At 45.5% G+C, this 27,350-nt stretch overlaps 1 protein-coding gene across 1 annotated transcript in view; it reads left to right on the top strand.

Annotated features, from left to right (window-relative positions):
* Window positions 1-27,350, top strand: part of Cfap54 (cilia and flagella associated protein 54) — a 297,311-nt gene that overhangs the window by 48,855 nt on the left and 221,106 nt on the right. Inside the window, exons 16-22 of the mRNA XM_042263184.2 lie at window positions 7,765-7,893; window positions 8,235-8,361; window positions 10,607-10,687; window positions 10,781-10,902; window positions 21,416-21,592; window positions 26,733-26,825; window positions 27,041-27,226. Of these exons, the coding sequence (XP_042119118.2) occupies window positions 7,765-7,893; window positions 8,235-8,361; window positions 10,607-10,687; window positions 10,781-10,902; window positions 21,416-21,592; window positions 26,733-26,825; window positions 27,041-27,226 (915 nt within the window). The remainder of the gene's footprint in view (window positions 1-7,764; window positions 7,894-8,234; window positions 8,362-10,606; window positions 10,688-10,780; window positions 10,903-21,415; window positions 21,593-26,732; window positions 26,826-27,040; window positions 27,227-27,350) is intronic.

Raw genomic sequence — 27,350 nt, 5'->3', positions numbered from 1 at the left:
GTTTATTTTTTATTTTTATTTTTATTTGAGACAGTGTTTCTCTGTGTAGCTTTGCTCCTTTCCTGGATCTCGCTCTGTAGACCAGGCTGACCTCGAACTCACAGAGATCCGCCTGCCTCTGCCTCCCGAGTGCTGGGATTAAAGGCGTGTAGGGATGTCCTTTTATCTGGAGGCTCGGACCCCGAGCCCTCCGCCCCTGACTGAGTTGCCTGAGCCACTGGCGCCCCCCACTCGTTCCCAGAGTCCTGCCCACCCCTCCCCTTCTTCAGATGCATACTCCACCTAGTGGCCAGGCTTGTCCCCCTTCCCCATCCATTCCTCCTTCTCCCCCACCCCGAGACAAAGGCCGAGGGCCAACCTCCTTCCCCTCCCCCACCCCTCTCCTTCTCCCTCCTGCTGGGTCACCCCCATCCCCTCACATCCACTTCCTTCCCACCCTACGATGTCACAACCCACACTCTGGTCCCCATCTACACACTGGCCTACCCTCCCTGAGTCCTCCCCTGTGGCTTCTCATACGCGGTCCCGGCAGACCGCCACTCTCCTCTGCACTCCCTAAGAGATGGCGGGAGCCGAGGGGCTGTTGGGGTTCACGTCCCTTTCTCTTTCCAGGATCTCTTGCAGATTGAAAAGCGGCCAGGCTCCTTTTCTGCTAATCCCTCTGCCTACACCAGGGAGTTTGGCTGTCTTTCCAAACCTGTGACCAAACCTGGCACAAGGTTTATGTCATCCAGGGCTCCGCTCTCATACAGACCAGACTCACTTAGTGGACAGTACGGTCTCTGTGGGTGACATCGCAGTGCTGGCTACGGAACCCAACTGGGTTACCAGCCGGGTCAAAACGGCTGCCAGAGGAGGGACCTCATGGTCCTCTCTCTGCCTCCTTCAGGTCATGGAGACTGTCTGAAACAAAGTCGTTAATTTTAACAAGCTGACAAGGATCTGGCCATTTTTCCAAATCGACTACAAGAGACCATGATTCAACCTGCCTTGACCCCGCCTCCCCAGTGGCAGCCACGGTCCTGGCTACCCATTTCATCTCTCAGCTTATCTCCAGATATTAAACACACACACACACACACACACACACACACACACACACACACACACACACACACACCTAAACTAAAAAAAGCTAAGAATGGTCCCCAAAGCCCCATGAAGGATTTGGTGAGGATGGCCTTTAAGGTTTTTAATGCCTGAGAGGAGGTGGTGAAGTCTTCCCGACAGGCTTGGCTACAACAAAAGGCTACACTCCAGGCCCAAGCCTCGGTAGCTCTATTGAATTGAGGCTGATGGGCACTTCCAAAGAGGGAATAAGTGGGGGGTCCACAGGGCCCCATCCCATGCGGGTCCAGTCAAAGCCAACTCCTCCAGAAGCCTGCTTCAAATGCAGCCAGGAAGGCCACCGGTCCCGTAGCTGCCCCATCCCTGGTCACCCTCTAGACCATGCTTTGTTGGCCTGGCCATTTGGAAGATGAAGGACCCCTGTGTGGGCTTGTCCTCTGTGCCATACCAGGGAGGTCCACCTCACCAGCACAAGTACCTCAGACCCTTCTGGCCTTCAAGATCCTTGGCCTGGCAGAGGACTACTGTGCCCAGACTCTGAGATTCCCATCACCCTCACCAAGCCCAGGGTAGTGCTCTAGGTGGCAGGTAAGTCCATCATCTTCCTGGTGAACATGGGAGCTACCTTTTCTGTCTTGACCTCACACTCTGGTCCCATGGTTCCCTCGATGATTTCTGTCATGGGGTGGATGGAACCGCCTCCTTCCTGCCCAAGACCCTGCCACTTCCTGTACCCTTGCAGGATGGTTCTTCTCACACTCTGTCTGCCCAGTGCCTTTACTTGGCTGCCGTATCCTCAGCCACTTTGGGGCCACCCTCTCTCTGGCCCCCATAATCTCTCCTGACTCCCATCTTCTTCCTATGGTTGCCTCACAGGTCCCTACCCCATACTGCCTGTCTCTACCCTCCCGGATCTGGTTGACCCTCAAGTATGGGGTATCTGTTGTTTGTTTTTTCTCTTTTGGGGGACCCATCACCCAGCTCCCAAATAAATCACATGGAGGCTTATTCTTAATTATGAATGCCCGGCCTTAGCTTGGCTTGTTTCTTGCCAGCTTTTCTTAACTTTACATTAACCCGTCTGTCTTTGGCCTCTGGGATTTTGCCTGTCTCTCTTTTTGTATGCCTTTCTTTCTTACTCCATTGCTGGTTGTGTAGCTGGGTGGCTGGCCCCAGATGTCTTCCTCCTTCTCTGGCTACTTCTTCTCAATCTTCTTCCCCTCCCAGATTTCTCCTTCTATTATTCTCCCTGCCTGTCAGCCCTACTTATTTCTTTCTTCTGCCTCATTATTGGCCGTTCAGCTCTTTATTAGACCATCAGGTGTTTTAGACAGGCACAGTAACACAGCTTCACAGAGTTAAACAAATGCAACATAAACAAAAGTAACACACCTTAAAGTAATATTCTACAACACATCTCCATCCCGGTGATCACTAACCACCACCAGTCCATCCTAGTTGGCCTTAAGGACCCCTCTTCCCTCCCCTCCAGAACCGTTTCCCATTTCTGAAATCCATCACCTCAGCCCCAAGCCCATTATTACCCACCTCCTAACTCAGTGACTCCTAATCCCTTGCCTTGCAGCACTCCCGTTCACCCGGTGTGTATAAGCCCCCAGTGCTCCCCAGTGCCGACCAGCACCTACCAGCGCCCACTGCTTAGTCCAGGACCTCTGCTTGTCAACGAGGCAGTCATCCCAGCTCACCCCACGGTCACCAACCCTCTTCCTCTCCCTGACTCTGGTGGCAGTCCTCCTTTGTGCCTGGCTGGCCCCTCTTATGGGACTGGTCATTCTCATTTGTCTCTTTTTAATTCTATTCCCTTGCCTTCGCCGATTTCTCCAGGAATGGGTTCATGAGGTCTCTAGGGCGGCAGTTAACCTAATGCTCCTCCATTCCTACCTCCTTTTTGAACACCAGCCTGCCAACTCCCCTCCCCCATCATCTCATGCTAGCATGAAGTAGCCAGATCTGAACCAGCACCCATACACCCAAAGAGGTATGTTTGGTTGGAACCCCTTCTCCCCCCTGCATAAGCTGAGAAACGCTGGCTGCCCTACTTCCCCCAACTCTGTCTGCACCGAGAAAACTCTGAATACAGGAATGGTGCCAAAACCCAGTTCCACTTTTCTGGCAGCTGATGCAACCCAGCTTTCTGACATGGCCAGCCCACTCAAGTGCCCTCCCAGGGCTGAGCTTTTGACCCTATTTGGGCACAATCCCAGCTCCTGGCTGACACGTCATCACCCCCCCCCCCCTCCCCAAGGTCTATAAAACCTCCCTGCCTCAGCCTAGGTGTGTGACTTCTCTGGCCCTGTTCTTTGGGACCCATGAACTAGCCAAGGAGCAAATAAACTGCATCTATCTGCTTTTAATCTGGTCTGATCTGGTCTGCCAAATTGACAGAAACCTATCAGTCGAGGCCAGAGATCAACCTTAGATATTGTTCCACAGGTGAAATAGGCTTAAAAATTATGTTTATTTAGGGTGTGTGTGTGTGTGTGTGTGTGTGTGAGAAGGCATGCACCACTGAGCATGTGTGGAGGTCAGAGGACATCCTGTGGGAGTTGGTTTTCTCCTTCCACAGTGTGGATCCTGGCTGACAGTGTCGTTATTACTGAGCCTTCTCACCAGCCCTGCAAGTACTCAGTTTAAGTACGATTTCTTCTTTCCGCCACACTTGGTATGACAGGTAAATCCTAGGAAACTTGGCACCAAACAACTGTCATAAAAAGGGTGGGTGTGAATTTACCTTCTCAAATGAATGCTCATTTTCTAATTTTAAGGTCCAGGGGCACACATTTGAATTCTTTATTTTCAATTGTGTCTTGTGGAGAGAGCTAGATTTAAGAGATCTCAACTGGGAACAGAAACTGGTCTGCGTGAGGGGCGGAGGAGGCACGATTGCCCAACAGTGGTTTGTCTAGAGCTCCCTTGTAGTGCCTACACAAGATGCAGCTTCTCATTTCTCACTCCAGACACAAGCAATCATAATTTCAATCAGGTGGGTTCTTAAGGACACTAGAGTTTGAGAATCACAGGTTTAGTGGGCTAGCTCTTATTCTCCATGATGTGATGGGGGAAGGTGCAGGAACCCAAGTGAGAATTAGAAAGGGCTGGGTTTTCTGGCTTGAACTTTTCTACCAACTAAAACCACTACATAAAATGGGTTTCCTAGGTGTCGAGTTTCTCACAACCAAGAATCCAAAGGCCATCGATGAGCTCTGGCTACTGGGCCTGGAGTCAGAAAATGCATTATGTGCTCCAAGTAGTTTACTACAATGTCTTGAGAAATTGCCACACTATGACATCTGTGATGAGGAAGGTGGAGATGTCAGGTATTAACGCTGTGTAGTGCATGGTCTGCTCAACTGTAGCAGCACGTGGTGGCTGGAGTACAGGCAATTCCCAGGTGTGCCCCGGAGCCTAGCGTTTGTTCTGGATGGACCCACAGTTGAGTCTTGACTAGGATGTTGACTGTATGAACTTGAATGAATCGTGTGATCTGTTCAAGTGTCTTCATCTGTGAAACCACAATGGTACTTGTTCTGCTCGGTTGTTATCCTCCTTAATGGACATATTAGTGGCACTTTGGAAACAGGGACCTTATATATGTTAGCTGTTTATGTTTCACGGGGAGTTCTGACCTCAGCTTAGGTCCCACGTGGAAGGGAATTATTGTAGGAGAGTCCAGGACTCATGTATTCACTTAGCAATCCTTAGGTGAGAAAAATTACATTTCTTGCATACATGCAAAGTACTGCATGAAAAGTATAAGGGGTACCATTGTGATGACATGGTTTAAAACAATTTCAAACTTTTGCAGGATACGTAGCGTCTATTCAACAAATGGATTGATTATAAAAAGACGCTAACTAATGAGTAGTCTTAGTCTTCTAGAGCCCCAGCAGTTAAAAGGCTGTGCAGTGTAATTATCCCTAGACTGCAAGCAAGATTTAATTTAGTGTTGGCTACAGTGTTGAAGACAGGATGCTCATGGTGGTGATGGTGAAGATAACGGCAGGATGCGGGTGTGTGTGGGGTCTTTGAACATTTTTGGTGCCAAAAAAGGTATCCCCAGGGCTGGGGCAGTAGCTCAGTCAGCGAAATACTTGATGAACAAACGTAAGGACCTGAGTTCAATCTCTAGGACCAGTGTAAGAAGCCAGTGTGGTGACTCATGCTTGTAATCCTAGGGCTGAAGAGGCAGAGATGGGCAGATTGCTGGAGCTCACCGGCAAGCTAACTGAGCCTACTTGAGAGACCCTGACTCAAGAAAGAAAGCAGATGGCCCCTGAATGCTATCCTCCATGTGAATGGATGTGTGTACCTGTGAGCACGCACACACACACACACACACACACACACACACACACACCACATACACACCCTTAGTGACCTCTGTTTTTGGCTAAACAACAATCTAGATGACTTAAACATTTTCCTTTTGGAAGACACCTAGACATTTTGGACAGAATTGAAGAGGTATCTTCAAGCACATTGCAAAATTCACAAGAAAGTAAGGAAAATTCTAGAGGCCAAAACAGAAACAGGAAGTGAAAACTGGAATGGTGGGCATGCAGGTGGATGCTGCATCGGGTTGCTGGGCGTAGTTACAAGCAAGCATAGTTTTTTTTTTTTTTTTTTTTTTTTTTTTTTTTTTTAAATAGCTAATCTAGGGGAAGGAGATAGAACTTCAGCTCATGAAAGATGGAGTTGGCATTGAGCCTCCCCATAAAGTTAGAACCTACAAAAGACTACATCCTAGAAAAAAAATACTGTAAAAGTATATTAGAAAAAAAAATCGGTTTTATAGGGAGATGTTTCAGGTTGAGTCCTGAGAGGAGGAGTGAATGGGAGAAAGTCTCACCCCAGTGATTTGCAGCCCTGGCTGTACCCTCAAGTTGTTTTGTTATTTGAACAGATAACTTGAGTGGTTGGAAGCCTCCCTGAGCCTGTGACTGTTGGTGGGGATTGATTCAACATTAGCACTCTGTAATGCAGTACAGCACATTCCCACATTAAAGAGTAAAGAAAAACATGGCCATACCAGTCCATGACGAGATGCAAATGAAGCCCTTGACAGAAGCAACAGCCAACCTTTCAAAACATAACATTTAGCAGCTGGAAATAGAAGGTCTCTCACCCAATAAAGCAAACCATCCAAAGACTGTCAATTAATGTCCTAGCTATGGTACAAGATTAAAAACTGTCCCTTTATTCTGATATAACCACATTCGGGTAGCCACCATTTTCCTATTCAACATATTTTAGAAGTCTTAGACAAATGAAGATTGAACCAGAAAAAAAAAAAAAAAAAAAAGAAGCAGAAAAGACCGTACAGGAAGTGATCATTTGGTTTCAAGCACAGACACAGCTCATCGCAGGGTATTTAGTTGTAGCGGTTTACATGTCCGTCAGCACATTCATAGTAATGGTGACATGCTCTTCAGAATGGCATCTTCCGTCCTACACGAATATGAGTCAGCCGAGCATCCTTGCATTTCCTATCTGTAGTCACCTTTGGATTCCAGGGAACTCCTGGAACTGCCTTTGCAGCATGTCACTTCTGGACGGTCCTGGGTGGCTAGTCTTCTACGGAGGAACATTTGGCCGAGTTTGCGATGAGAGGTTCTTACTCTGCGGTAGCAGAAGGAAGATGTGAATTTACCCGCCGTGCTGAGCAGGCTCTCGCAATCCATCTGTACCACTGCAGTAGGTGCTGGCGCTTGAGGCTGCTGTCAGCTGCCTCCCAGGGTCCCTGAGTCACAGAGACTCCGAGGAACCTCTGGAGAACTGCAGGGAGATAACTTCTCACCAACAGTTGAAAAACATGGGGGACCTGGGGTTGTGTGCATTCAACCCCCTTCTGCTTGGGGTACTTAGAGAGCTCCTGTGGCATTACCGTACTCTGCCTGAACCACTAAGGTACCAACACCAGCCTGAGTCTGTGGTCGAGTGAAGAAACCACCTAGAAGAATTTTATGATGGAGAAATTTAAAGGCATTTAGAAATTGAAAAGTGATGTTACATATTGGTCTCACCTGTATGGAGAGAGTTGGAAAAAAAAATCAGGTAGCACAAATGAATGATAAAAGGTTCAGGGGAAGTGGCTCCTTGTTGGGGTAGCGAGGCAGAAGTGACTTTGTGGATGGTAGCCCAGGGCGCTTTGGTTTTGTCCATATGTGTAAAAGATTCAGAGAAAAGCACTTGGACATGGCTGTTGGTTCTTTGTTCTGTACTAGTCTCCCCGTGAGAATAACGATGCTAAGAAAAGATGTGTAGACTTTGAAAATCATTCTGTGTTGTGTTTTTTTTATGAACCCAAAGTCTAAATTTCCAGCTCTTATCTTCTGAGATTTAAAAAAGTAGCAAGTTTTAAAATGTAAGTGTGTGAAAAATACCTAAACTTACGTGAAGTTCATATTTAACATTTACCTGTGTGTTGGATGCAAGTAGAATTTTGAAGACAGTGACTGGAACCGAAATGCATATTTGTGAAAGTTTGTTTTTGGAAAATGGTGAACTATATTATTTTCATCTTCATCGACAGTACTCAGTGTCTAGTTGAAGCTCAGCATATTTAGTAAGAGACAGAGCGTGGCTGGCATGGGACAGACTGTTTCTGCTCTTCGCTTTTGGGTGATTGTTCAAAGGAGTTTCAGCTCTTCCTTTTTGTTTGTGAAATTATTCCAGCGAGCACCCTCGGAACAGCTGTTTTATGCATATGAACTCCTCGATAAAGCCATCGCCGGGATGAACTGGAACTCCATGTTAACTACTCTGTCAGATGGATCGTCAACAATTGACCATTGCTATGTCAAGGTGAGAGGGGGCAACCTCACATTAGGTCCATGTTTTCCTTAAGTGGGAAAAGAGCTGGCTTTCCGAGGAGGCACATAAAGTGTGGTTTCCTCTCATAGGCCAGAAATAGCTCTTCCCAAAAGAAATCAGGGAGAGTGGTGTCTCTGAGTTTGTCAGTGAAGAGGACACTCTGAGAGGACACGTGTCGTCACGTGAGCCAGCTGCTCAGGGCTAGAAGTGAGCAGAATTAAATGGCTATGAATAAGACAGAACTTGAAAGATAATAAGGCAGAGGCATTTTTTAGGTTGTTTTGATAACCGTTTTCCTTTTTAATTTCTTCTTCACCTCTCCTGGACTAAAGTACTCTCATGACACGGAGGGGGATACTTACAAGCCAATCGCACCGAATAGCTTCATGATGGATCTGCATCTCGAATTAATCCAAGCCCAGCACCGCATAGCCGTTGTACTTCTTGACCAATTGCAAGGTAACAGTCACCCCAAAGTAACCACACAGAATGCATTTTAAGCGCCAGTCAGGGCAGAGTAGATTAAATCTTGTACCTGTGTTTGTTGCTCACTTTGCAAATAACTTTTATTACTTTATTTTTTTTTCTCCTTGGATTAATATCAGCAGATACTTTTGTTTATCAGTTTACACTTTGCATGGCAGGTCAGTAGATTTCTAAAAGACTATGATTATATTTGTTTGCTTATAGTAAGTTATTGGGGTCTTGTGAACTCAATAGAACAAGCATTTATTTAGTACCTACCAAGATCCTTTGTTATTACCTTCTTATGTTTTCATCCTTTTACATTTTATTTTAAACATTTACATAGCTTTAAAAACTGTTTTCTATGTGACCCTTTAGATGTAGAGGGGAGCAGATAATAATGAAAGCAGCTCTGTTTCATCATAAGTAAAATGAAAGCCCGATAGAATGTTTCTGTTACATAAACAAGCTTTCCGAGAATAATTAGCCATAAACATTATTTGCGGCTGAAAATATGTAGTTCAGAAATGCCATTTAAAGCTCAATAGAATGATTGTGTCTGGTTTCCTTCAAAAATACTCATTATTTCCTATATCATCCTTCATGGAAGAATAGGGCTCTGTGCGCTCTGGGGGTTACTATTTAATGGTTGACTCTCTGACTGTTGTTCATCAGGTCTTTGAAGGCCAAACGGGTTTTCATGAGGGACCACATGCGGGTATGGAAGGGAGGCCTGAGCTCCATCTTTGTGGAGTCAGTTAAGGTTCCAAGCTGTATCCCCGAGTCTCCTCGTCTCTTCCGCTGCTACTTTATTGACCTCCCACCCTAGCACAGGCTGTTATTTCCTTCTGTCCGTCCTTCTTCATTCAAGTGTGCTGCCTCCAGATTCAGGCCCCAGGAATGCTATTTGTGCCTTTCTTATTCAAGAACTTCTTGGTGGCCGCCCACCGACGACCACAGCTTTTACTATGACTCATCCATATCTGCACCGAGAGTTCTTATCCTCCAGTGGTATCTGCTTCTATTTTTTCATCAGTCACTATCATTTACACTCATTAGCACAAATAATAAAATTCAACAGAAGGGGCGTGCTGACAGGGTTCTTTAGGAAACGCCGTGGCTTAGTTACTGTTCTGTTGCTGTGAAGAGACACCATGAGCAAAGAAACAAAAGAAACATTTAATTGGGGGCTTCCTTACAGTTTCAGAGGGTGAGTCCATGACCATCGTGGCGGGGAGCAAGGCCGCAGATGACAGGCTTAGTACTGGAGCGGCAGCTGAGGGCCTACATCTGAGTCTGCAAGTTGGAGGCAAAGAGAGAGAGAGAGAGAGAGAGAGAGAGAGAGAGAGAGAGGGGGGGGGGGCTGGCTCTGGCATGGGATTTTGAAACCTCAAAGTTCACCCCCAGTGACACAGCTCCTCCTACAAGGCCACGCCTACTAATCCTTCCCAAAACAGTTCCATCAACTATGGACCAAATATTCAAATACATGAGTCTATGAGGGCCGTTCTTATTCGAATCACCACACCACAGACACAAAATAGCCAGGTCTCTTGTGGACCAGACCTAAGAGTCATGTCCTTTCCATGTCATGGGCCCCAGAGCTCCATCGATGTATCCCTCATCCTTTTTATTACACCACCGTGATGGTTGATCCCACCTGGACACAAACTGGACATCTGCAGTCCTTTGTGTCTTAGGTGAAAGCTGTTAGGTTTTCACTGTCCTGGAGGACTCACGTTTCCAGGAACCATGGTGACCCAGCTTTTCCAGAAAGGACAAGGGACAGTTTGGCATCAGGACTTGCCATTTTTATGAAAGAAGAGAAAGTAGAAACGAGTTCCACAATGTGATTTTACTTACGATGAAACAGAAAATCAAATATTTTGATAATTGATAAATATTTGGAAATTCTATGTCTTGAGGTACACCTCTGAAAAAGAAAAGGTGAGAATAAAACTACAACCTGCTGGGTGTGGTGGTACAAGCCTGTAGTTCCAACATGTGGGAGGCTAGAGCAAGTGGGCTATAGGTTGGAGTCCTGCCTGGGCTACAAAGCAAGTTCAAGACCAGCCTGAGCCAAATAAGGAGATCTTGTTTCAGCCAAAAATAAACCAAGGTTTGGGCTTATACCTTAGTGGTTGAGCACAACATGCCTGGCATGCCCAAAGTCATGGGTTTGTTCCCCAGCATGGAAAACAAGGTTTCTGTTTGGTTTATAATTGGTGGTGTTTTTCAGTTTTGCAGACTCACACTGTTAGCACAAATACCAAAGGCTGGGAAAAGTTAAAGGAACCTAGACGCCCTGCGTGTTTCTCAGGTAGGTGATTAGTGTTGGATCCCATGTAGCTCAATCAATGTAGATGACAACTTTGATCTTGATCTTTGAGTGACTATTTGTTTGTCTCCCCAGAGTCAACTGTCAGGAATAAAATAAAGAAGAACAAGTTGTCGAAAGCCTGCTACTTGATGCAGAAGGCTCTCTTACTGTTTGAGAAAGATGCAGAGTGTGCAACTTCCTGGAAGTTGTTGATGGTAATATTTCGTCTTTCCATTTCTCCTTCTAGTCCTGACATCTAACTTGTGTTAAAATGAGTGCTTTGCTTATCTTTTAAAAACAGGGTTTGAGTTGGGCGTTTGGTGGTACACGCCTTTAATCCCAGCACTCGGGAGGCAGAGACAGATGGATTTCTGTGAGTTCAAGGCCAGTCTGGTCTACAGAGAGAGTTTCAGGACAGGCACCAAAACTACACAGAGAAACCCTGTCTTAAAGAGAAAGAGAGAGAGAGAGAGAGAGAGAGAGAGAGAGAGAGAGAGAGAGAGAGAGAGAGAGAGAACATGTTTTGTTCTTTGGCATCCAATTGTGAACTTCCTGGACCATCTCACATAGAGTAGCCTGAGGAGGGAGATTAAGCTATACCACAGTCCTGAACTGTTTTGAAATGAATGTGTTTTTTTTTTTTTTTTGTCTCTAGAGACAGCTGACGTGGGAAGGAGTCAAAAAAAAAAAAAAAAGAAATTAAAATTAGAGCCACATTGGCCCACCTCGTACACTCTTTGTATCAGAATTAAAATGCACAAAGCCTGGCTGAGGTAGTTTCATCCAAACAGGCAGCTGCCGACATATGGAGGGGTCTTCTCGTTGATGTCTGTGAAAAAGTTTAGTGTTGGGGACGGAATGCAAGGCCTCATGTTTGCTAAGCCCTCGCTCGACCACTGAGCCACCCCCTAGATCTGATCTTGTTGCTACTTTTAATGTGGTCTCATGCTAGAAGTTATTTTGTCTTTTTTTCTGATTCATGACATAAGGTTTTAATAGAACTTTCTGAAGGTAGTAGTCACATTGTGTGTTAGAAGATCTTCACTTTTGCGCTGTGTGTGACAGATAAAAGTTTGATAGCATTATCTGTGTTTGTTAGCGTCCCAACACTTCCTGAAAATGTGTAGAGATACACATTGTAGAGGGAGCCATGTTTATTTGGCTCACAGTTTAGGAATTCGAGTTCATGGTCACTTAGTCCCTCTACTTTTGGGTCTGTAGTGGTGATACGGTAGAGCATGGTGGAAGTATTTGCTGTCAGGAAACCCACTCACCTCATGGTGGCTAGGAAGGAGAGAGGTGGAATCCAAATATCCCCTTTAAAAGTATGTCCTCATATTAAAGGTCTTACTGCCTTCCAGTGCCAGGGCTGTTGATCAAACCTTTAACACATGGGACTTTGGGAGGTATCTTATAGAGCACTAGTGAATATTACATGAAACAGAAAATAATGCTACAAGTATTATTATTATACTTGGCCAATAAGACAAGGAAAAACCAGGTCAAATCTGGGTCAGTTAGGAGAGGTTGAAGACAGAACATGTGTGTGGAGTATGTGAGTGTGCTAAGGATCAAAAGGCAGAACCGAGAGAGAAATGGAAGACAGAAGAGAGGCCACGAAAGAGAAGGGGAGGAGAAGGAAAGCCTAGACCAGGGGTAGGATACAAGGCAGGCACTTGGTCCTTTGGTGCAGAAAGGAAGGAACAATGGATAGTTGCAGATGTAAGAAGTTTGCTGGTGTGGGGGCAGTAGGAAGCTGATGCTGTCTTGCCTCAATACTTTCATAATGCAGGAAGCAAGGATTTCTGCCAGCAGTGGAGAGGGGGATGCTTGGAATGAGAAGGGAAGGTGAAAGGAATTGAGAACAGGGATGAATGATGGTAGAAGCTGAGTCCAAGGAAAAGGCCTGGCTAGAACACTGAGATTCTTCCTGTGTTAGAGTCCATGAATTTTTAGAAGCTCCTTCTTCATGGTGGTCTGATATATCTGATCTCTTTAGTAGCAATGACAACAGAATGTTTGTCACAGTGAAGACTTGCGTAGGATTATTAATTTTTTAAACTGATGCTGTTAGGGTGCAGAGTTCCTAGCTGCCTCCCTCAGAAGTCAGGCCAGTTTCCCTGCAGCCGTGAAAGTTGGCAATATAGGCTTTGATGGGCTAAATCATAAATCAGGTGCTGTGGAATTTCTTTCACCCTCTAAAAATATATGGAAATCACATCTCTCCTTTGCTCAGGGAAGTTCTCTGAAGGCTTCCTCTTTTCTTTTCTTTTTTTTTCTAGCTCTCCTGATCAAGTAGCACATGGCAGCTATTTTTATATTTTGTTTTTCTGAGACAAGGTTTCTCTGTGTAGCCTTGCCTATCCTGGAACTCACTTGGTAGCCAAGGCTGGCCTCAAACTCACCGAGATCCGCCTGGCTCTGCCTCCGGAGTGCTGGGATCAATGGCACGTGCCACCACCACCCAGTGATACAGTCCCCTCTTAATGCTCTCCTACCTCAGGGCCTGATCATGGCCTCCCATTTCCCTCATGGTCACGGGGCTCTCTCACCTAACACAGCTTGTAATGAAGAGTGATTTTGTCAGCTCCTTTTCCGATCCTGCAGCTCTCAGTCTCTTTGTTATTACAGGTATGAACTAAACCTTTTTCGGTATGAAAAAACAAAACAAGTTCAGACTGAATAGGGGAGGAAATAAGGCATCAAGGTGGAGATTTTATTGTTATAGAAAAATCACAAAAGCCGACCTTTTTATAAGATCCCATCAGAGACCAGAAATTGGGAGTCTGAGAAGAGCTAGAAACGTTTGCGGTTAGCAAGTAGGCTTTTCAAAACTTGGACATAGACTAAAGTTGAACGCTGAAGGACACCGAGTAGCCAGAGATGAGAGGCACCGGGAGGAGAGACCACTCCAGGCAGAGAGCGATGTGTGCGGAGTCTCAAGAGTCAGGAGTCGTCGAACACTTGTAGTCCTGCCTGTCACTCACTGTGAGGGGCTTGGGTGTGGCGGGGCAGGAGGAGGTTGGGGGAAGGATGGTGATGAGAGCAGATGGAAAGTGGAGAAGAATCCAAAGAGCTCTTCTTGCACAGCAGGCTAAGGGCTTTGGATGGATCCATGCCATCCTTGTGGGGGAGTCTGGTCTGGCGGTGTGAGAGAAGAGCTTTTGGATTTCCAGCATTTGAGTTGGGGGCGGGGATTGGTGGCATGTATGGGTGGTCAGAGCTGACAGGGTCAAGGAGCCTGATCCTTGTTGGAAGATGTCTGGATGCGTTCAGATCTGTTTTTTTCTGCAGACACTTTGTGGCTGCATGCTTAGAGGACGCTGGCACTCCAGTCCCATTTCTATGGAGAATAAAACGTAATTTCTTTAAAAAGTGTTGCTCTCAGGACTCATCCCACATACCTTTGGGGCCTGAGGAGATTGAAACCTTTGATGTCTCCTTCCCACTTCCTTCTTATAGCTCTGCTTCCACTGAGGCCGGGGAGGGAGATAGTGGAGACACCAGGAGTCTAAGTTTCCACGTCTTTTTGTTTCCTAAGACTGTTTAAATTATGAGTATCATGTCCTCCTAAGATAGCCTCGTGAGATGTGTTTAGAGGCGCCATTCTTTATAAGGGATCCCCAGCAAGGGATTTTACTAGCTGGGAGCATGTTGAATATTTATTGTGAGGCCGGAATCTTCGGTAGCCGCCGCTGCTCCTCAGTGGCAGTTTCCATCCAAGTGTTAACCGTGTCACGATCGCTCCTCGGGGCACTCTCCTAAACAGCGATGTTATGACTCAAATAATTGTCAAACCTTCTTTCCTTAAAGAAGACAAATAAACCCCTCTCCCTTGGCAATCATTCTCTCCTGAAGAATATCACAAAATGTTTTACATTATCAGGGTCCTGTAATAAAATTGTCCCCAAGTCAGTAATGGATGTGTCACCTGATATCATAAAAAGGTATGAAAAGCTTGGGTCTCTTAGGAACTCTTAAATAATTCATACTCTGTTTTGGTTTTTCAAAAAGTTTTCTGCCCTGTGGATCTATATAATCGTATCAAGTGTCTGTGATTCCAAACCAATTAAAAGTGAGCCAGTTTGTTGCCACAGACAAGGGACAGGCCTTTGGTAATGTCAGCCTCCCAAATGGGATGAAGAGCTTCTTCTCTTGTTTAGAGGAATGCGTTTGTCCCACTCTCCTGCCTTGGCTGTTTGACTGGGTTAAAGCTCTGGCTTCACATTCTGTGCTGTCCCTTTATTGGAGGGGATGGCACCCAGCACCTCCACTGGATGCTTTTCTCCTTTTGAGTTAGGCAGCCACCACGTGACTCACGCTAGACCGTTCCCTGAGGGGTCTATCAGAGGACGCTTCATGTCTTAGCAGATGATGTCTTTCACTGGAAAGAGACTGAGAGGCTCCTAAGGGGTTTCAGGGCAGTGTTCCGTAATCCTGCTTCCTGCATTTCCCTTTCCAAATATCACTGGAGGAGGGGTTACTTCCTTCCCGTTAGATATGATCAGGTAGAGCAAGGATACTAAATCTGCAAAGAGGGCCCATTGATTGCTCCCTCTTGGGAAGCCGAACCTTCCATAGCAATATGAACAGACTGCAACTTTAGTGGACACACCCCAGTAGCAACCCCTGGCTGAGGACAGGGGGTCCTCCTGTGCCCTCTGTAAGGGGATGGCGCTTACAACCCCTCTATTGCTCCGCTTGCTCGCTACTGAGAAGGTGATGACCCTGTTCTGCCTGTTCTGGGAATCCCCTGCCCCTCAATCCATACTTCATTTTCTCTGTAGCTTCTGTTGCCAAGAAGCTTCACTGCTGCATCTACTTCTCTCCTAATGCAGTGGAGATAAAAACCAGCAGTGTTAGGACCCCAACTCTCAGCAAAGGAGCACTGTGGCTTAGTAGATTCGTTTTTATTATTGGTACAGAATGTAGTTGTGTAGTCCCATTTTGGAAGCAGAGCTATGAGGGAAACGAGAATCACTGGAAGTTCTAGTAGCTCCCGGCTTTACTATTTCCAGAATTTATGTCTATAATTCCATCCTACGAACTGAACTGGCAGTACAGAGTTTATTTCTTTTTTCTTATTTATGGAATTCCAGTCAACTCAATCCTATTTGTTTTTCTTGAGGGACATGTGAATTGTTTTTTTCCTGAGACCCTCTCTCTCAGTTCTTTATGTCTGTTCTCTGCTGCAGTTTTCCTTATGGAAGGGCAGAGACATTTCTGATTCTGACCCCCTCTAATGAGCGAAGGGAGCAGGCAAAAGCACCTTGGCCGAATGAAGTACTGCCATTTTGACTCCAGACTCCATTTTACCTGCAGGGTGAAGTAAAGTTCAGGTTACCAAGCCCTGGGGGAGCCGAGAACTTTCCAGATGGCTGATCATCCTCCTCCCTAAACCACAGAAATAGTTGTTATGTATCTTTAGTTCTCTAGAAACATCACAGCTGTTCCCAACAACAGAAGGAACAAGTGAATCTGATTGGTTGGACTGAAAGGCTCACATTGTCTACCGACTAGCAATGATGGAAAATATAAGAAAGCCCCTAATCTCTAATCCTGATTGGTGAAAGTTGTAACTGTGACTTGACAACAAATGTTTGTGATTTTTGTGTTTATAAAGCCCACTTATGCCCCTGCTCGGGGCTGTCGGGAGAAACAAGGCTCCTGAGTCCTTGTCCTATGATCCTGTCAATCAGTGACCTGCTTATGTGGTAAATTATTAAAATTTTGGGAACCTGTAGGTGTTATCTCTCTCCTTCCTTGTGGCACATAACGGGCTAGGTGTAACAATGTGATCATGGTTTAAACCCTGGGTCTCAAATACTGACAGTGGATTTGGGCACAGTTACAGAGTAGAGATTTTTCATCTATCTTAAAGGTACAGTGTAGTGAACTTTATCTGGTTTGCCTTCCCAAGTCCCCCCCCCCCCCCCAGCTTATCTTTGCATTTCAATACAGTGGCATGGGGTTAGGGGTATATAGGCTTTGAGTAGAGTTCTGGTTCTGTCAGAGATTGGCTGTATGTTCTGTGTTAGTGACAACCTCTTGTCTTAAAATATTCGTCTACGAAGTGTGGTGGTGTATAACTTTAATCCCAGCACTCGGGAGGCAGAGGCAGAGGCAGGTAGATCTTTGTGAGTTCCTGGCCAGCCTGGTATACATTGTCAGTTCCAGGCCAGACATACTACATAGTGAGACCCTGTCTCCAAAAAAACAAAAACAACAAAAACAAACCAAACCAGAAATGAGACAGTAACATATTTCTCTATTAAAGGGAGGTTCTTAGAAAGCCTTGATGAAATGGCGCACATAAAATTCTTAGCTTTTGGTACAGAGTAAACAGTCCGTAACTGTTAGCCATTATTATTATATTGTTACCACTATTACTCTGCCCTTCACTTTCAGCACTCGGTAGCATTTGGTTAGAATTATTATCTGAGCCTCAGCTGTATTTATCATCATGAGATGACGCATCACTTTCCATCCCTTTTCTTAGATTTATCTTTGAAACCATGTCTTTGATTCTCAGCAATATTCCTCGCCAGGGTTCTTGGGAGATGACTTAACCTACTTCTCATCTTCTTCCAAGGTGTTTCTTATCCCGCTGGGACCCGGAATGGACCTCAGGGAGGGCTCCGAGACAGTAGCGAATGTGGCACTCCATCCCCACGGCTTCGTGATACTTGTTTACGTACATCTTAATCATGCCCTCAGGACCGCATTACATCTTTCCATTAGCGCTCTGATGCACTGTGGGTGTCAGGCCCGTGTCAAATGTATTTAATGTCAGCCCGTCTTCATAAGCATTGGCACGCTTCTCAAGAGAGGCACGTCTCATTTTCTCTAATGGAAACTATAGGCAGAGACATTTGCATTCATACACAAATACTTAGGGCCTCAGTTTATGCAGCCCGCGGATGCACAAATGGCCATGAGAAGCATGGTTGCTTCCTTTCAGCCCTGCTGCAGAAGTCCCTTTGCATTGAGGGTCCTGGTTGACCTTTTTCCTTGGTCAGCAAAAGGGTCATTTCTTCCTCTAGGTTTGGTAAGCCGTTCTAATTTCCAAGGGCTATCGGGAGAGCATGTGAGGTTAGCTATTTTCATCATCTGACATGTCTGGGGAACCAAGTTTGTGAGCTAAGACTGGGAATGCTGTCCAGATTTTGCACTTGTGAGACCTTGGTATTCCAAAGCATTGTTGTAGATAACACTCACGTCTTTATTGACACCCTTTCAAAATTGTGTACAGCTGCTTTTGAGACCTTTTTCTTCAGATGTTTCCTTCTGTATGGTTGAAGGTCTTCAATCATCCCCAGACACTTTCTCCTGAATGAATCTTACTAGCAGCTGTAAGGTTTGTCTTAGTGAGTTAGGACTTCATTTTTAACGAGCATTAGAGTCTGTCTTCAGTTCTGTCATGGAATTTATTTGACCCAAATCTAGGACTTTATTTTGGACTTTTTCCCCACTACTTTTTGATACAAACTTTGGTATTTCGGCTAACATATTTTCAATTGGGCCACAGAATCGGAGTCAGGGATCTCTTCTTAAAGTTGGTCAAGACATTGGTAGTGAGGACATTTTTATCATGTAGTTTATGTATGGTAGTAAACCCCCTTCTCCACCATCATGGTTTAGTTCGTCTTTCATTTAGAACACAGTGACTGAATCCGAAGAGGTAAACAAAGCACTCTGCCTGCCATCACGGCATTCATAACAAGGCGTGGACATTTGGGTACACGGATAACATACGATACGGTACCCACTGAAATAAAGTTAGTGAGGATGAGTAGGGAGGGAGGGAGGCCTGAGAACATGGGGTTGTCATGGAGATGTCAGTGGAGGTGATGCTTGAGCAGGTCTTGAACCAGCGGAGATGTGATGCTGCCTGGGGAGGGGGGAGTTGCACGGGAGTCAGTGGTTGTAGAGGTTTAGGAGAGGTACATAAGGAAGTAAAGGAGTAGATGGGGAGATACAGCCGGGAGATACGTTCATGACCGTTACAAAAACTCCTGCGGAAAAGCTTGCCCTTCAGGAGATACTCGAGGTTGTTCTGAAAGTCAAAACCAGAAGCCGAGGAGCCCAGAGACCGAGCCCCCCCCTCCCCCCAAAAAAAGACTTACTTGTTATAACAAGTAAGGCTGTTGGTCAGCTGCAGCGGGTTGGCTGGTTTGGGAAAGGAGTTGACTTAAAATTACCCTTCAGAATGAGCTTTGATAGGCGAGTCAGCCTTGTGACCACAGGGATGTGGTCAGACTTCGAGGCCGGAGAGAGCCAGGAGAGCATTAAGAGAGTTGGAACATCCTAGCAGAGGAAGCATGAAGAGGCTTGCAGGGAGAGAGATGGTCTTCCCTAAAACAACACGGAGAGGCACCTCATTAGGAGAGACAGCATGAAGCGGTCTGGTAGGAGAGGCAGCTGCCGTGTACAGCGTGATAGGCGTCCTGAAAGGAAATCCTTCGGATCCTCCGAGCACAGGATGTTTTCCGACTTTGAGAGAGGCTTTCACGGGGCGTGGGTTCGAAGTTCCACACCAGAAAATTTAGCCCGGCCTTGTCAGGGGGCTGAGGAGGAGGAGTCTGATACTGGGTAAGAAAATGAGCATATTGCAGCTCTGAAGAGAAGTTGCTCGAGGTCAGCACATCATGACGCCTCCTCAAGTCGCTGTGTCCCAGAGGGCATGGCCTGACTTCTGTGGGAGGATGAAAGGCAGCCGGAGAGCCTGTGATGTGTTGTTTCTCACCTAAGTCACCTAAGTGGCTGACAGCTCTGGATGTCCTTCACGGCTATCCGTAGCATTTGTTCATGGTCTATATGTTCAAGCCCCACTTCTGGATTTCTATTGTGTGTTAGTGATGGTTCATCCTGGCTACTATGCAAGGCACCCTGTTCTGAGGGAAAGAAAAGCAAGGCCCTTCCGAGCTGGCCTTGCTTATGGCTAAGACTTGCAACCTGCGAGTGCAGAATCACGTCCCGAGCCCCAGAAAAATAGACTTTTGGGAGCTGCATCATTGAAGATACATTTCAGTAGCTGCTAGTGCTTTCAGAGCTGGGTGCCAACCACACAAATAAAACAGGAAAAGGAGGACGAGTTAATTTTCATTTTTTTTTTTAATTTTTAATTTCTTTATTTTGTATACAGCATGTATGACCAGAAGAGGGCACCAGATCTCGTTATAGACGGTTGTGAGCCACCATGTGGTTGCTGGGAATTGAACTCAGGACCTCTGGAGGAGCAGTCAGTACTCTTAACCGCTGAGCCATCTCTAGCCCTAATTTTCATTTTAATGCAGGCCAACCTTTATTATTTTAGGAAGAACCGTGTCTGAAACTCCAGTCCTAGAATCTATACTTCTATGGGGTGCTAGTTGGAGCAGTCAGCCTTGAGCAGCAGTCGGAGGCATACTCAAACTCTATGTCCAGTCTTTTCTTTACTGAGCTTGAAGTCCAGGTCTCCAAATGGAAACTTCAAACTCTACATGTCTCCTGTAGGAGAAACAACATGGGCGTCTTGTAGCAGAATGTGAGTGCCTGGGACTTGGTAGACAGACTTTCAACCTTCTTACCTGCCAGAGCTTCTTTTCTGCATTTGTTACCAGGGTAGAGCTTCTAGAATACAATGGAATGGTAGCCTCCTTCCGTCTCTTTCTGGGCTTCACTGGAAATTCCTTTAGTGTTTTATTAGGAACACCAAGACTGCCATTTTAGTACTTTGTCTATTAACTAGACTTAATATTTAAGTGATGCTAAAGATTCTTTCCTAGTTTATTGAGTTTTTGGAAATTCGTAGTGTATGTTTAAAATGTTCCAATATCTTTAAAAATAGTTATGAGTTTTTATTTTATGTGTATGAGTATTTGCCTGAATATAAATAGGTGCCCATGTGTATGCCTGGTACACGCAGAAGCCAGAGAGGGCATCGGATCCCTGGCAGTAGAATTATAGGGGATTGTAAGCCACTCCATGGGTGCTGGGAACAAGCCTGGGTCTTCTGGATGAATGAACTGCCAAATACTCAATCTAGCTTGCTTAAATATCTTATACAAGTAAAGACAAATATGTTTGGTTTGCCTGTGATTATTGAGAGCCAAATATTACTATTATTATTTTAACTAGCGTTATTAGTATTTGTTAGGAAATTTACACATCTCTGCTGATGCAGTTCATCTGGATTTTTAAATACTGTTTAGATCTGAGAGTTAGCTATTGTCTTTGTATATAACTGTTTGAAATAATGATGGCTTCACCTTCAGAATTACAGAATTAACATTTTTGTCTATTTTAACTTCATCTTGATGACATAAACTCTTAGTGACATTCCTTTTGCAAACCACATGCATCAATACTCATATTTCTTGAGAGTCACATTGTGAGTTGTGTTAAGGGTAGGCTTGTGGTTTACCAGTATACACGCGGGTGTCTGTGGTAGGAACTTTCAAAGCATAATTGAGTATGATGATAGATAGTCAGAGGATTTTAAGTAAAACATGTCTCCTATTAATATACGACCGTTACATTTGGACATATGCATCTGATTCCATGGATGAGGCTCATTTGGTAGTCTTTTATCATCCCACAAAACCCATACTGACGTATATCTATGTATGCCTCTGAGGTTCAAGAAATGGCATATAGAAAGACAGCGCTTACCACAAGGGAATTCTACAGATACAAAGGCGGCTCAAGCTCCCGAAATGTATTTTCTATTTTCACACTTCGTTACAGGAAGCGTATGCCTTAATTGAGAAGATCGAGGCAGAGCAGAACGCCCTATATTCCTATCAGAAGTACCTGGAGAGTTCAAAAACAAAGAAGAGCAGACTCCCTCCCCCGCCCATCCTGCTGGCCCGAACCCACTGCTCCGTGACTCTGAAGCCTGCCCCGTTTATTTCAGATGTTAAGGTATGGTGCCCTTCCCCAGGGCTGCCTCACGCCACGCGACGTGAGCGCTCTTATGACTGTAATGACTCCCGTTATTCCTCTGTTCAGCACCTGAACAGTCTTATTTATAACGTCAGATTACTGTGTTCACGTCTTATCTACTCTTAATTTATTCATGATAGTTTCCCCTTTATGAATTGCCCTCTAAAGCTATCTCAGACACGCAGTAAGGAGAAGCAGTAGACAAATGCTCCCTCTCTGTGTCTTTGTCCCAGTGACAGCCCTGCACGCTGGCAGCGTGCTCAAGGTGCAGGGCTGAAGCAGGTCACAGGGTGGTTAGTTGGAAGAGGGTCGTTCCTCTGAGAGCCAGCGTTGGAGACAAAGCAATGGGATATGGGAATTTGAAGGTGGTGGGTCTGGCGCATTGGTTCTCAATCTGTGGGTCGTGACCCCATCGTGTATTTACATTACGATTCATAGCAGTAGCATAATTACAGTTATGAGGCAGCAACAAATATCATTTTACGGTTGGGGTGGGGGTGGGGGGATCACCACAGTGTGAGGAACTGTATTAAAGGGTCGCAGCGTTAGGAAGGTTGAGAACCACTGCTCTAGAGAGTCTGTGTAAATTCACCTCAAGTCGCTGTAGAAACAAGTGACAATCCAAATGTCTCTGCAGTCCCAAATCTTTATGCATTTGTTAGGATGAACCTCTTCCGCCATCGCCGAGTTCCGGAACTTGGCCTAAATGGGAACCACACTTGGGATTTCATTTCCTAACAGGGCCCCGGCTCCAGCTAGTTTATATTTTAAATATTACTCTTTCCTCTTTCGATGCTCTTTGATGTTGTACTACAATGCACTCCTATCTTTGATTATCTTTAGGGCATTTTGCACGCAGAAACTTTGAAGTCGAGCACATTTAAGTTTAAAACCCCAGCTCTTCTCCTTATTGGCAGTCCCACTTCAGAAAGGCCAAATACAGTCTGAAGATTTCTTTTCATTTGTACAGTGTGTTGATTGTGCAAAGAAGCCGGGATAGGGCTGGAGATGTATGTGGTTAGCAGAGAGCTTGTCCGGCACTCACAACATCCCTGGTTTGTCCCCAGGGCCACATGCATGAGGTGTGGGGCCATGTGCCTTTAATCTCAGCACCTTGGAGGTGGAGGCAGAAAGATCAGTTTGTGATCATCGCTGCCTCCGCATTATATTTTATTACAAAATAAATGGAACTAGCCAGGTGGTAGTGCCACACACCTTTAATCCCAGCACTCAGGAGTCAGAGGCAGGTGGATCTCTGTGAGTTCGAGGCCAGCCTGGTCTACAGAGCGAGTTCTAGGACAGCCAAGGCTACACAGAGAATCCAAGTCTTAAAAAAAAAAAAACAAAAAACAAAAATGTGAGAAAAAATAAACTGAACTAATATATAGCATTCTCCACATATTATCTGTTGACTTTTTGCTACTTTTGTTAAGCCTCTGTAATAGAGTTTATCTGAACAATTATTGGAGTCACAGGTTGTGATTGCATTGTTTTGTGATAGTTTCCATCAGTTCTATATAATGAGCTATTTCAGGAATGTCTGTTGGCCGTCAAGTTCTGTGTGGGTTAACAGGCACCAAGTGAAACCTGGCTGAAGTGCAGCTTATCCTTGAGTGGCTTTAGATGGGTTGCGGTGGGGATGGCCTTTCTTGAGAAATATTGTCACCTTCATGTTGCTTTGTTCTTTGACATTGTGGGAGTAGAAATAACATCATTTTGGGAGTTCAACCTTGGAGATTTTGGAAGTCTGTGCTAATGGTTTTAGAAAAATGGGTACAGAATGAGGGGTATGGGATTTATTGCTTGTTTCCAAATGTTTTTGGTTTAACTCAAACTCTGGTTTTTTGGTATTGCTATTTGGCGAATGTTTTATTTTATATTGCTTGACCACGAGAAGACACTAGCACCTCATATTTGACCCGTGTCTCTCGTGCTTTTTAATGGTACATATACAATAACATTTGTGTAAATTGCTCAGCCCCAAAGCTGGTTCAGGAAGGCCTAGCCTTTGCTTCCCCTTCGTCACCACTAGGTGGTGCTGTGGGCTCGTGTAAGTTTGCTAGTTGGCGGGTTTGGCCATCTTTTGTTTTAGGGAAAACTCTTCTTCAGGCTTTGGTTTCATCAAAATCTGTTTCTAAGGCTGCAAATGCTAACGTTACTTACATTGTCTATAAAATCTTATTTGCAAAGTTAGTGATTTGTTCACACCGTCTCTATTATGTAGATTCTAATTACACATTGCTTCCTCGTGTTACACAAAGTAGGAGCAAAATAAAAATGCTTTTACGGAGAATTTGCCCTCTAGATTCTGGTTTGTGTGGTATAATTTAGAGCAATAACAGGCTGTCATACCACACAGTCTTTCCGCCCCCCTACCTTGCCCCCCACGGAAAGCGTACTCTTTGTATGGGTAATGAAGAGATGCTAAGTCCGTTATTTTGGTGTTGGTGTTTTGTGTTCTTCCAGCCTGCAGTTTCTCAGCATTCTCTCCTCTCCCTCTCTTCCTGCTCATGTTGGCTGGCACCCTTAATTAGTCATACATGTCATACTAACCTGAGAAGGTTTCTCAGGAAGCACAAAGGGTCAGACACTTGTAACAGAAAGCCTCACTCGTTGAAGCTAGGAGGCCTCGGGTGGCTTGGCTATTGATAATTTTAGAAAGTGATCAATTCTGTACAAACTGTTCTTTTAGAAAGTGACCGAGAGTGGAATCAGGGCTGAGAGCCACTCCCGTGGCTTAGACTCCAGTGTTAGGTTAGGTGCGTTTGAAAATGTGGTGTGTGTCTTAGTGCCTCATTCTCTTGCTTTTCTACCCTATTTCTGTCATGTGGACATGTCACACAAAAAGCTTTTAAATGGTGACCTCTGTTCCCATCTAGCCCTGTTCTGAGTCCCTCAAGATGACGTTGTCTTTGGCATCCACTTTTGTATCTGTTTGCTCTGAGGCAGAGTTTTAGTCTCTCTGCATCTTGGCTCCCATGACAGTAGCAATTCCAATCCAAAGGGATGTGGTGAATATTCATCACGTATTTTTGACAAAGATGCTGAAGAAGAGACACACTGGAGAGAGGAAGACTCCTCAGGAAACTGTGCCAGCAGACCACGGAGAGGCGGGAGATCAGAGTCTGGTCTCTGGCTGTAAGAAATCAACTCAAAATAGGTCAAAGACCTTAATAAGAGATCAGAAACTCAAAAAGTACTGGAGGAAGACACCTCAAGAGGCAGGCACAGGCTGAATCTGAAGAAGACTTTGTGAAAAGGACTGGGATAGCTCAGGAAAAAAAAATTAAGATTGAACAAATGGGGTTTCATGAAATTAAAAAAAAAAAAAACAAAAATACAAAACCAACAACAAACCTCTGTACAGCCAAGGGAAGACTCCAGTGAAGAGAGGATCTGTAGAATGGGAGAAAAGTCTTTGCTAGTCGTATCACGGACAGAGGCTTAATATTTAGATTATACAGAGGACTTGAAAGGCTAAAACTGGGACTAGAGATAGCTCAGTGGTTAAGAGCACCATGCACTGCCTTGCAGAGGACACGGGCTTGGTTCCCAGCCCTGGATCAGGTGACTCACAAAGGCCTGTAACTCTAGAAATGAACAGACAGTTCTCAAAGTGGAAGTGGCCAGCCATGATATGAAAAGTGTTCACTCTTCTTAGCCACTAGGGAAAACCACCTAAAGCAGAGCAGAGAGATCCATCTCCCCCAGTCGGGACGCCAGTCACTAAGAGAACGAGTAACAGCAAATGCTGGAGAGGAGTCAGGAGAAGGGTGGTGTTCAGGCACCGCTGGCGGGAGAGGCAGAGGCGGGAGAGGTGGGAGAAGGGGGTGCTCACGACTGCTGGCGGAAATAGAATTGGCGCACATCCCTCCCCATGGTGCAAATTAATGTGAAGACTCCTCAGAAAACAAAAATATAGCTACCATGTGACCAAGTCCTACCCCTCCTGGGTCTGTGTGGACACCACAGAGGTGCTTACACGGCTGTGTTTTCCGCTGTATTCATAATAGCTAAGTTATGGAACCTGCCTAGGTATCCATGGACAGACAAATGGATGAAGAAAACGTAGAACATATACACAATGGAGTTTCATCCAGCCGTAAAAAGAATGAACCATATTGTTCTTTAGGAAAAAGGGTGGAGATCACTATATTAAGCAAAACCAATCGGACTCCAATAGACAGATGTTGCATGTTTCCCTCATTTTCAAATTCCATCTTTTGCGGAGATGCATGAAGTTCTGCATGTATACAGGACGTGTCAGCAGAGGGGAGACTGGGGTGTGAGCGAGAAGAGCAGGAGAGGAGGGTAAGAGAGTGAGCAGCATGTCAAAGTACTTGTTGTACTTGCATGAAAATGTCTTTATGAAGCAGTCGCTACGTAAAATGAATATGTGCCCACGAAAAGGGAAGTATATGCCGCTTCACTAATGTTACTTAGCGCAACGAACTGCTCCATTAATAGCAATTAGAGTAGGAAATAATAAAGGCCTGGCCGGGTGTGTGTGTGTGTGGGGGTGGGGTGGGGGGATTGCTCAGTGGGTAAAAGTGCTTGCCAAGCAATCATAAGGATCTGGGTTCGAGTTTCCAGAACTGGTATAAAAGCCAGACACACAGCATGAGGGTTTGTAATAGGAGGCTTGTGGGCCGGCTAGCCTGCTGTTTTTACGTGGAAAGGCAACAATGGTATTATCTCAAATAAGGACGGACCGTGTTTGTCCTACACACACACACACACACACACACACACACACACACACACAGAGAGAGAGACAGAGAGAGAGAGAGAGACAGAGAGAGAGAGAAATGGGAGAGAGAGAGAGAGAGAGAGAGAGAGAGAGAGAGAGAGAGAGAGAGAGAGAGAGAGAAGAGAGAGAAATGGGAGAGAGAGAGATTATGAATAACATTTTCGTCTTGATTGTCCCAGGTAAGCAAGCCCCACATTTGCTGTTCCTTTTGAAAGATGACATGCGTACACATAAGTTTAGATTTCATAGTTTAACAGACGAGCAGCTACTGTTCTCGTCGGACGGCGATTGATCTTGCTGCGTCCAGACAGAGGAAATCAAGTGCTCCCCGGCCGCCGCTGACTGGCTGTCTCTCTCTCTCCCCGCCAGGTGTCCTGGTACTGCATCCTGGGGTGCAAAGCAGGTGGAAGCTACAGCAAAGTCAGACTGAATAACAACCACCTCCCCAACTCAGGAGAAGCGGTAGGTCACACTCCCTGCCCCGAAGCCTCATTGATGACAACCTTGTGTGTGTGTGTGTTCTCCCTGTGAAGTCACCACAGCGGAGAATGGACACTAATTCCAACTCGAGTCCCAACGAAGATCCAGCGGCGAGGGAGAAAGGTTTATCCAATTATGATTTAATCGTCACACTGCCGTAACTTTCTGAGTTAGAGCCCAAGTGTTTCCCTTCACAGATTCCAGCCGACGGCAGAAGCACCTTTGAAATTAAAGGGTTAGAAACCAATGAAAAGTACATATTTGCCATCGCGGCTTATTCCGCCAATGGGAAACTCATCGGCGACGCCGTGGGCGAGACAACGAAACCGATCCTCATTTACCCGCCTCTCTCCGCTGTCACTGCCCGGATGTACCTGACGCAGGTAGAAAAGATGGCAGCTATTTTCCTTCCTTTTTTCCCCTCTCTTTCTTTCTGTTCAGCCCTTGCTAACTGATATCTGATGGAAGAAAAGTCACAGTCGACATCCCACAGTGGCTGGGTTACCC

The sequence above is a fragment of the Peromyscus maniculatus genome, chromosome 18, assembly GCF_049852395.1.
Source record: "Peromyscus maniculatus bairdii isolate BWxNUB_F1_BW_parent chromosome 18, HU_Pman_BW_mat_3.1, whole genome shotgun sequence".
Lineage (NCBI taxonomy): Eukaryota > Metazoa > Chordata > Mammalia > Rodentia > Cricetidae > Peromyscus > Peromyscus maniculatus.
The sequence above is the reverse complement of the archived record's forward strand: the minus strand, read 5'-3'. Positions and strand labels throughout refer to the sequence as shown.